This window comes from Phaseolus vulgaris, chromosome 2 (genome assembly GCF_000499845.2).
Source record: "Phaseolus vulgaris cultivar G19833 chromosome 2, P. vulgaris v2.0, whole genome shotgun sequence".
Lineage (NCBI taxonomy): Eukaryota > Viridiplantae > Streptophyta > Magnoliopsida > Fabales > Fabaceae > Phaseolus > Phaseolus vulgaris.
This window is the reverse complement of record NC_023758.2, coordinates 7,313,741-7,325,159: the sequence shown is the minus strand read 5'-3', so window position 1 is coordinate 7,325,159 and position 11,419 is coordinate 7,313,741. Positions and strand designations below refer to the sequence as shown.

Genomic DNA, 11,419 nt, shown 5'->3' with positions numbered 1-11,419 from the left:
ATTTGCAATAATAATAGGAATATTACTCTCCCTAAAGATTCCGAAAAAAACAATGTACCATCTATTAATAATATGTTTAGTGCATTGGAAGAATTTTGTGTGCCAAATTGTAAGAATACCACCTGCTCCGTTAACTGGTTCGCTGTAAAAATAATCTATATCATTGTCCCCCCATAACTGACAATAATTATTTAAACTGAAACTAGCCATTTTCACTTCTTGCAAGCATACCATTTTGGAATCTTCCTTCCTAATGATATCCTTAATATATCTCCACTTCACAGGACTTCCAAAACCTCTCACATTTATAGATAAAATTCTCATTTATAACCCATATTTTCCCCTTCTTCCCTTTGTAATTTTAAAATCCTATCCCTTTTTTCAAGTTCTTCTAGACTTACCATAATGTTTTCTTCAACCCCACATGTAGCACCTAACTGTTTACCCAATTCCCATAATTTAATTGTTTCTAAACTTCCACGTTTTAGCCAAAATAAACGATTACAATTTTTTATAGCCATGTCAGATACAGAATTACTAATTTGAGATAAAACTGACCTTATATGCTTGCGACCTTTTCGCTTGCTGTTTTTGCTTGATTCACCCATCCAGAAAACTCTTCTTTCCGTTGTGTCGATTGAATTAAATGACATCAGTTCATTACCTTCCTTCTTTTGTTTTCCTGTTCCATCCAAGATTGATTGAGACTCCCTTTTACTTTGCTCATTGAAAGGTAGATATCTGTCATTTATTCTACACGATCTAGACCCAGAATGAAGATGATTTTGCGTGTGATTGTGCTTTGCGGAGACTGGAGAAAGATGTGAAGGAGATCGCCCTTCCTCCCCCAAGGGTGTCGTACAAAGAGAATCCTCCACCCTCGAAATTGACTGCATTGAGATCGCCTCCCTCACAGTCTCTTCTCCCGCCGACGACCGAACATGGGTAAGATGCAAACCCGTCCCTTTAAGCTGCCAATTTCCACGAATGCGGTAGTTGACTCTTTTTCTCCTCCAATTCCTCTATTGAGTGGGATTGGAGTGTGATGGTTGCGTCGTTGTTCCAAGGTAGCCCGTGATCGTGGTGTGTAGATGTGTGATCTTTCTGGGGCTGGCCGTGAGCACGGTGTGCGAAGACGACATCGTCCCGAGGTTGCCCACCATGTTCTGTCTCTTCCAAATCGTTCATACTTGCCACGTTAGGTGGGCTTCCTAGCGATTCAATCCAGGCTGAGTCCTCCACCCTTTCAGCATTTGGGCCAGATTTGGAATCTATCTCAATGTGATTTTTTAATTTGCACCTCCCTTTTTCATCCGCGAAGTGTGTCTGGTTCGAAACGCATTGGGCCATTTTTGAAAGCTCATATTTCTTTGCCTTGTCAGCCCTGCTTATAGCCGTTAAAGTTGCAGACCCTATGTTTTCCTTTCATGTGGATAGGCACAGATTAGGTGCAGGTGTAGCTTCTAGGGATTTTTCCGAAAAAGTGTCGCCACCGTGTGGCGGTATTGATGGTTCAGATCGCCGGTGATCTTTGTACACACGGTGACTTTGCATTGCTCATTTCCACTGTTTGTTCCTCCTCTTCAATCTTTCTTGTATCTTCAAAAGCCCCATTCCCTGAACGCGCAGATACTTGTGACGCCATTGAATCTACTTCACTATCTGCTCCATCAGATGTTTCGCCCCAATGGCATTGACAAAGTTTGTGTTCAGGAACTGTGCATTCTTCCTCCACTAATATCTGATACAAAACTTCGTTGATTCTCATATAAGAGGTTACCTTTGCCTCACATCCCACTGATACTCTAACTTTAAACCTTGCGTATTCTAACTCATCCGAAGCCATCGTTGCTTCATCTACTTCAATCAGTGTTCCTAATAACGCAGCAATGTGTTTGAAGCACTCTATATTCCATAACTTCAACGGTAAGCCCCTGCATCTCCCCCATCTTCTAAAAATCTTCCATAAATCTGTTTCTTTAAGATCAAAGGGAAAGTTAGAGAAGAAAAAAGGTGTACCCTCTATTCATAGCAGTAAGCTTTGTATCTCAGATTATTTGTTTAACTATTGTGAAGCTCTTTCATAATAGTGTTTTATTTGATTTTATGGGTCAGTGTATATGATTTGTTTGAAAATGATTTGCAGTGCATGTATGTTCAACCCTTTTACTCTGTTTGAAAATTATTTGGTGTAGAGTGATGTGTTTGTTCATCAACTGAACAAAAATAATTATGTGTTACTGGTTTGTGGTTGTGTTTTATTTTTTAAAATATTTAATTAATGTCTGTTAATAATTTGTTTTAAAAAGTTATATTTTATTTAATAATTAGAAACTGTGTAGATTTATGCTTGGTATGTAATTGGTTCTATAATTGATTTAAGTTCTTGATAAATAATTTTGTTGGTTAACTTATTATTCGAAAACAGTGAGTCTTTTGGCCTTTAACCCTGTACTTAAATTTTATTGAAGTGTATTAGAATTAGTTATAAATTATTTTTTCTGTATTATAATTAGTTAAAAATTAATTTTTGTGTATTACGGAATTAGTTATAAATTAATTTTTATGTATTATAATTTGTTATAATTTTTGTGTGTGTATTATAAATTTATTTTTTGTATTATGTTTATTTATAATTTTATTTGTGTGTATTGTAATTAGTTATATTTGTGTGTATTATAATATTAATATATTGTGTTTTGTTATTAGTTTTAATTTGAGTTGTGTATTATAATTTTGTTGTGTGTATTATAATTAATTATAAATTTATTTCTGTTCATTTATATAGTTATAAAATTATTTATGTGTAATATAATTAGTTAAAATTTTATTAGTGTGTATTATAATTAGTTATAATTTTATTTTGTGTATTATAATTAGTTGTAAATTTATTTTTGTGTATTATAAATATGTTGATATGAATATGAATTTTATACTTAGTTATAAGTTTTTAACTTTGTATTAATATAGTTAGTTATGATGGTAACCTACTCTTAATTCTAACTTATCTTTTGATAATATTAAGTAATTTATATTTTCTGAAAATCAAAATAAATTATTCAAACAATACTGAAAATAATTTATAAAATTTTAATTAATTTAAATTTATATAAAAATATCTTATATTTTATTTAAATATAATAGTAAAATTGTAAAGTTACACATTTTTTTCCATATTTAAAAAAAATTAAAATATCTATAACTATCACATAGACTTCTATAATTTTTTCAACAAATCTATTTTAACTTATTTCAATTAAAAAACACTTAAATTCTTATAATTTTCTCTAAATTTCTAACACATTCACTTTCTCAAATCCTTACATATTTCTTCCAGAATTCATATACAACCTAAAAAATTAAGTGTGTTTGATATATTTTATTTCATGAAAATAATTGTTTATTTTATTAATTTCTTTTAAAATGATAAGAAAATGTTTTTTTTTAAAAAAATTTCCTTAGAGACTAATTATAAGCTTATTAATTACGAAAGTATTTGATATTAAAAGAATTCAATTGTCATTTATTGTTATTTTATATTAGCAGTCAATGTTGAACTACTTCTCAGTGTTATTTTTGAAATAATAATTTTAAAGTCAAAAATTGGTTTTTTAATACAATGATTTGGGTGATTAGACAGAAATGCGTCAAGTATATTCTAATTAAATAGGATTTTGGAACTTAAAAAAGAGTTTGTATAAGTTTTTTTTCTTTCTAAATAAGTATAAATAGTTTAAGTCATAGTTTTGTTTATTGCTATCTCGAAGTAATCCACTCACGGGTTTCTTGTTTCTTGGACGTGTGATCAACTACGTTACTTCTCTGTTGGTTTTCTTCATCTCCAATTTTATCAGGTTTGCGATCAATCAAACTTCCACTTTAATGTTTTTCTCCATTACTTCTCTGTATTCACCAATATTTTACTATTATCTGCCAGTTTTGTTCTTTTTCTTGCTTTTCTGAATTCCATTTCTCTAAATTGATCATAAGACACTGTAGGTAGGATATGATAATCTTTTTAGAACTTATTAGGGTTTCCTTTTCTACTCTATCCAAAAAAGAATTGTTTTCGGATGATTTTTTCCTGTATCCCCTTCTGTGTTTTGTTTGTGTTACTATCTTCCGACTTAAGTGTCTCAAGATTGGGTTTTCTCGTTTTATGATGTTTCTAACCTGTTTCTTGTTTTCTTGTTTGGGTTTTCTGATTTTTAATTTTGGTGTTTGGCGAAGTACCTTTCTTTTGTGAGATCATGGATATTTTATTTTAATTGAATTTTGTTAATTCTAATTTCAGCAAGAATGTCAAGGAGCTACTTCAAACAAGAGCATGATCTTGGTATACCTTTTGCTTCCTCTTTTTTCGCCCAATTGCTTGAAACTTTTGTTTTGTACTTAAGAGGTAAGTAGGTATTATATTAATAATAGTTTTCTTTCCAGAGAAGAGAAGAGCAGAGGCTGCCAAGATTAGGGAAAAATACCCAGACAGGATACCGGTGAGAATTGGCAATTGTATTTTTCTTTGCTACTGTCTAAATACTTCTGCAATTTTTGGTGATAGGTGAAGTATACATTTTTGCAGAAGAAGATTTATTCTTTTATCTGTTCTTGTTTTTTTTGCTGCTTGAGTAGTCTTTATTTTTTTTTGTATAAATATTGATGAAACCTTGTTTATTATCTATAAATAAATGCATTTATTTTGTCTAATGTCTCCTTCAAGTCACGTCGCGGCAGTATAATAACAGACTCACTCTTAACTTCTGTGTAAATTCCTTACACGATGGGTTGTCCTTGATCTTCATTACAATCTTTAACGGGGAGAAAATTGTTTAACTATGATCAATGCATTTGGATAGCTTATACTTTGTTTTTCAGATTTTAGTCTTGCTCAGTGAGTCCTATTTGGTGAACGTAATTTAGTTAGGCATTTTTGTATGCTTAGTTTAGTGAACTTCTCACCATAAGTGTGTGTTGTTCCTGTTAGTGTCGTCATTTCCCCTTACCCTGTTTTACTTTGTTTCCAGGTGTTTCTATTCCTACCTTTCCCTTGGTAAAATATAATATCTCTGTAAACATAGTTGCGTTCCTTATAAAAAGCATTGGTACAATTCCGAGGAATCTATATAAGTATTTTATTTTACTGTTATGTTAATAGCATAGTCAGACATCTAGGTTAAATTTGATTAGAGAGTAATATCAGTATCCATATTTAAAGATAGGTCAATTTTAATTTTACTGGTAAATATATTTTATACAGGTCAAAGTATGGTGTGTTAAACTTAAACCTTTTGCTTACCTTAACTATCATTCTCGGAAGTGCATGTCATTGATATATCTGAAATTTTGTGCTAAATTATTCTGGATATGCCTGAAGGTTATTGTGGAGAAGGCAGAAAGAAGTGACATTCCAAGTATCGACAAGAAAAAGTAAGATGTTGCCTATATTTTCCTTCTAATGTGGAAAATGCCATATTATTATTAGACAAATGTTAGCCGGTGTCCTAAGGACTTTCTCTTTATTGATTTCTTAAATGATGTCCTCATACACAGTTTAGTAAGATCCTATCAATTATTTTCATTCTGATGTATGCAATTTAAATTTTGGCTTAGACAAATGAATACATTTTTACTATTGTTGGATTACTAACTGTGCAGAGCATACCTGTTAGGATTGTTTCATAATTCCATTTGGTTGCCTAACAATTAATGCAGGATCTTATGCTTGTTTAACTATTGTAAAGTGTTGCATAAATGTGATACACAATCATAAGGCCATATTAATCACTGTGTGTAACCAGCCTATAAGAATTTATCAGACCAAAAATTGATAAGAATGACCTACAAATTTGGCATCAGTGACTATTAGCAATACTGCAATAGAGAGAATTGACTGATGTTGGTAGCTTCAATTAGTAAACGGACCTGAATTTTAACATGGGTAAACAACGTTATGAATTGCTTTTCTATTTCTGAAAGCTTGGTTGTAATGAAATATATAATTGGCCGTTGTCTTACGCCAGACAACGCATTAAATTTCAAACGTGGATGGCAGCCGTCTACTGTATTATGCTATGAATCTGAATGTCTACATTGCAGGTACCTTGTCCCTGCTGACCTGACTATTGGACAGTTAGTCTACGTCATCCGCAAAAGGATCAAACTAAGTGCAGAAAAGGCAATCTTTATATTTGTGGACAACGTCCTTCCTCCTACAGGTGAATTGAGGCAAACACATGCTTTTTCTCTCTTTCTTAGTATATATGATTCTCTAGATTTCTAATGTATAATAAGCCTTATCCTATTGCTTGACTTGATAATTCAATATCTTCAGGAGCAATTATGTCTGCCATATATAATGAGAAGAAGGATGAGGATGGGTTTCTCTATGTTACATACAGTGGCGAGAACACCTTTGGGGATTTCAATTCCATTGAGCAGCCCTTACAAATTAACAGCATATGATTAGGTCTCATTGGTCTGTCAGATAAATTCGTTATAGTACTTCTGTCAAGAACCTTATTCTCAATGTTTTGTACAGTTGTATAGAAGTTCCTTGAACTTGATTAATATCAAAAGTTCTCCCATTCAGTCTTTCAACTCCTTTCTCGGTTAGCATCATGCATATATTCTCAATTTTCATTTTGATTGTTCATTGATACAATGGATTAGTAGTACAAAACTTGGATTTAAATATCTTCAGGAGGGGGTCCACACATTGGCTCTTGTTTCCCCTTCTTATCTGGATAAACGGTGGATAAATAGTTAATTGGAATATGCTAGGAGCAGGGAATTGAGTTTTGTATGGCAGAATATGGGGCTCATTCGTAATGATGTATTTTATCTTTCAATAAGCACAAGAAAAGAGTGAAATTATAATAACAAAACTAGTGCTTATTTATTTTACCTCGGTGAAATGTAATACTTATGCTGATCATATTACTTCACATAATTTACATTTACAATTAGAGTCATGTTGGTTTACGAACATGGAGAGGCATGCACGTTGGAGACAGTAGAATCCGAAGGATGTGTCATTGTATTGTTACATAGAACCTAGAATTTGATATTTGGTCCTTTGGGAGCAATGGTTATTGTGACAATGCGTTGCTTTTGATGGCAGATGGTGTACGTTCCATGTGGCATGCTCCTTGGCTGCTGGGAAGAGAGTTGAAGGTGACGGTTTAGCCATGCTCCGTTGTCTCTAGAACTCCTCGTCCCCATTCCCCACTCCTCTGTAGGCCCCATATGTTGCCATTGTCATATGCCACTTGAGCTTTGAAATAATGCAAGAGAATTTCAACCAGGAGCAAAATAGGATATGGTATTAGTACCCTTCAACTTAAAGATAATGTTTTCAATTCTTTTATTTTATTGTAAACAACTATAAAAGTGTTGTTTTGTTTTCATTAAAAAATTTGTTTTTATAAGTGAGTACTTCAATTATGAGAGTAAGTTTTTTTATTATTTCTCACATTATTTTATGATTTTTTTCATAGTTATTGATAAGATTTTAAATAATAATTCTTTTTTCTTAAATCGTTGGGTCCTTAAGAGTCCAAATTTTCCACTGAAAACCGGAATGAACAAAACTCGGAAAAAATTTGTTTTTAAATCTTTAAATTTTCTAATGATCGATGAATTTAATGTCGACTTAAAAAATATATGAATTTAATTTCTATTGGATTTATTATGTTGTTTAATGTTAAAAGAGACCAAATCTATATGCTTTTTTTCAAGTTTGAGAACTTGATTTATTCATACGATAGTACAAAATCTTTTGAGAAGTTTAACTGATATTATAAAAACAAGAATAATGATACATCGATAATCTCAATTTTTTATATAACTACCTTATAATTCTCAATATTATTATTTTAATATTTTTTATTATTTAATTAGAAATTTATTATTTATTATATATATTTATTTTTAAATCTATCCTAGAGTAGTATATAATTTTAAAAGTTCTCAAATTATATTTTCCTAAAAACTAAGAATACTTTTAACATGAAAGGACAGAAATTTGAAGACGTTCATCTGAAAGAATATATGTTTATCTCTTCAACAAACTCTAACTATGTAAGCAATTTTGATTTTTTACTTTTTCCCCCATTAATTTAACATCTAAAGCATTTCATCCTAGTCTAAGTCTTGTAATGAAATTTATTTTGGTCAGTCTAGTTATGAGTCCGAATTAACAGAAAACTACTTGATCTCGCTTTCATTAAACCAACTTCGTTTTGGCTTGTCTCTAAGCAGTTTTGTGATGGCATCTTTTTCATGCAATGAGAATACCACCAAACTTCATTTATCATTCGTCTCTTCCTTAATTAATGTTGTTCAAGAAAACAATAAGAAGCAAGTAACTAATGCATTCATGCAGTTGCAATTTTGGCAACATACTACTACTTCTTCAACATAACCCTTAATCATTTTGATTACAATCTTAATTCCCCAACAAATAGCTAATAGTTCAGTTATACAGAATAAGACTCTTTGTGGTAGGGATTGCCGATGGGGTTTCTGTCTGGAGTGATTAAAAATGATCGAGAATAGGGGTAAGGAGACAAATGTGGACCCTTGATATCTTCATTTTCGTTTTCAAGGTTCATCTCCCAAACACATGCATGTTCTCATAAAGAACGTTCTCCATCCCATACAAAATCTGTATTTAATGCACCCTCTATTCTATACCATTACATATTTGTGAAAACTTACCCTATAAGTCTACTCATAAAAACCTCACTCTTCCCCTGTTCCTAACTTAGAACCAGCAAACTCATCTCAGCATGACTTCTCTTTCTCTTGCTATGATCCTTCTCCTTTGTGTTTCTGTGCATGCATGCACTGCCCGATTTCCTAGTCTTACTAAAAAAGACACCCCACATAAGGTTGGGTTCCTAATACCAACCATTCCCTTTTTGTATGCTATATAAGATCACATTGCATTAGTTCTCCAAACGGAACAAAAAATATTTTGTTCACCATATTTGAAGCATTTTGAAATTATTTACCGATAGAGACTAAGATTTGTGATTATCTACAGGAACTAGACAAGGTCAAATTATTGGAGACATTAAGTGCCTCTAGTGGTATGAAGGATTACAGGCTACAGGAAAATCAACAGCAGCAAGCAAATAATGAATTGAACACCTGTGAGAGTTGTAGCATATCATCCACTTCGAAGGAACTGATCGTAGAGGCATCTTCAGGTGCTTAATTTTATCTTTCCTTTCCCAAACACACACAGCAGTCACGAGCTCCAGCAATAGAGGAATGAAACTTCCAATGTTTATTACTGTGTAAAGAATTTAGTCATTTTCGGTTAATACAAAACAAATGAAGTTTGCCTTTATCTTCCCAGTCAGGAAAATGATCTAACGTACGTTTACCTTATATGTGAGGTGCCGTGTAACTGAGTTATATATGTATATATATGTATAGGTGCACAAGATAGTATGCCATTTTATCACCTTCTGGCTTAGAATATATATTTATAGCTGTGTAATATTGTTATAAATTACTTTATAACAATAAACTAAGTGACGGTGGTGGCATGGGTATGCAGGGACATCTTTTCAAATGGATTCGCCATCCTTTCTCGCAGCAGAGGTAATATACAGTAAATTTAGTTGATTATTTGACTCTCTTATCGGGTTAAAAAATCAATTATTTTATTCTTTAAAATCAATGATACATAAACAATTTCAAAATAAACCTTTTTATGTAGTATGCATATGAATGTCAGAGATTGATGCACAATTTCTAGTGCCAAGAAGATGCTTCCCAAATGAGAGGGGCCATGTAATGGAAATGGTTTTTATTTAAAATCTGTCGAGAAAGTTTCTGAAATTTGCACAGAAAACTTTAATTCTATTTGAAATATGATGTGCCCATGAATATAGATAAAGAATCTATGTCTTTCATTTATTTATGTGTGGCGAATCTTTGATTATCGTTGTTGTGAAAAAGGATTTGTGGTGGGAGAGTTGCTTGTGAATATTTATGAATTAATAGAAAGCAATGAGACATATGGTTGTGTAGGATGAGAGGAGGCGTGAACGGTCAATGCTGGGAGCTGGTCAGCGTCATCACCTTGAAGAAACAATGCTTACAAACGGTAGTGACAGTGCAGAGGACATAGTTGAGATGGACTATGCTCAACCTCATCGGAAACCACCCATTCATAATGAAAAGCCTTGACTGCATGCATGCTTAGTTAGTTATTTACCATCTCTATTTTTCCAAGAATGTTTAGGCCATGTAGTTTTTGCCCTTCGGATGATGTGTACGACAATGTTGAGTTATTTATTTTCAAAACCATATAGTAATTGATTACGATGTGTGCTGTTTTAAAAAACATGCTGTTAGTTAATGGATAAATATGGATAATATAATAGCAGGCAGTGTGACATAGCATTTACGTTAGTCAAATTTGCAGGCAGACACCAAGGCACATGCAATGCCTCGGTGAAATGTCAGAATTCCCAGTTTTGCATCAAAATAATTTAGTTCACGTGAAAAGTGTGGAATGGTACGTAGAGATGGATTGAAATGGAATAGTTGCCAACTTTTAAGGCGTGTATCAGAATAGTTGGTATTTCTCTTAAATGCTGGTAGTTAAACTGTGTACCGTTTACTGTCCTAAAGTTAGTTAACCCTATTCTTGCTCCGCCAAATACTATAAAGCCAATATATTAATTATTGCAGGAAAATAACAAAAATAAAGGAAATATATTAATTAATGTAAGAAACAAAGTAAAGGGGAATAAATTAATTAATATGCAGGAAGCAAACAGTACATATCTCACAAGTGCTACATATAAGTGCGGCCAAAATAACCAAATTCTCAATTCCAATCTATAATTACCAAAATATTGATTGAAATATAGATGGAATAATATTTTGAATTTTAAAAATCCAAAATAAGATACATTTCTATTGTTTCAAAAGTTATGAAATGGTAGGTTTATGAAATGGTAGGTTTAGTCAAATCCAATTAAGGTAATATTGGATCGAGCTTAAGACAAGTTGAGTAAGTTCAGACATATATTGAATCGTGTCGGTCCAGGATAATCCAAGTTAAGTCGAGTTAACTCAAAGTCAAGTCGAGTCTTGTCACTAATGCAGAAAAGTTGCTAAACAACGTTTTTAAAACTCTTAGACAACGATTTCGCAGTTGTATCTATCAACATGTAGTTTGTACTATTGATTTATAGACGACGGTTCAAAATTGTAGTGTATAAGACATACACATTTAGATGACGGTTATTTTGACCAACCGCCGATTATAACTTACATCAAATATGGTCAAAGTATACCTAAAGAAGGGTATAAACCACAATTTCAGTACAAATCGCAGTCTATACCTTCTCTATGTGATCTCTGTTTTTTTTAAATGGTCCCATAATAGACAATGGTT

General features: G+C 32.3%; 2 protein-coding genes across 5 annotated transcripts; both read left to right on the top strand.

The window, feature by feature from the left end:
* The first annotated feature begins 580 nt into the window (after positions 1-580).
* On the top strand, positions 581-6,594 carry LOC137810537 (autophagy-related protein 8f-like). Of its 4 annotated transcripts, none has more exons than XM_068611872.1 (6): positions 581-1,926; positions 4,295-4,336; positions 4,438-4,493; positions 5,372-5,424; positions 6,094-6,212; positions 6,329-6,594. In XM_068611872.1, the coding sequence occupies exons 1-6, from the start codon at positions 1,890-1,892 to the stop codon at positions 6,457-6,459; spliced, it is 438 nt and encodes a 145-aa protein (XP_068467973.1). In that variant the 5' UTR covers positions 581-1,889; the 3' UTR covers positions 6,460-6,594. The 4 variants fall into 4 exon arrangements, with proteins under 4 accessions (XP_068467973.1, XP_068467974.1, XP_068467975.1 ...); XM_068611873.1 differs by having other exon boundaries at positions 631-945; XM_068611874.1 differs by lacking the exon at positions 581-1,926 and adding an exon at positions 3,718-3,854.
* Positions 6,595-8,691: 2,097 nt separating this feature from the next.
* LOC137809604 (uncharacterized) lies at positions 8,692-10,394 on the top strand. Its single transcript, XM_068610717.1, has 4 exons — positions 8,692-8,888; positions 9,044-9,209; positions 9,566-9,609; positions 10,042-10,394. The coding sequence occupies exons 1-4, from the start codon at positions 8,787-8,789 to the stop codon at positions 10,198-10,200; spliced, it is 471 nt and encodes a 156-aa protein (XP_068466818.1). The 5' UTR covers positions 8,692-8,786; the 3' UTR covers positions 10,201-10,394.
* Positions 10,395-11,419: the final 1,025 nt, after the last annotated feature.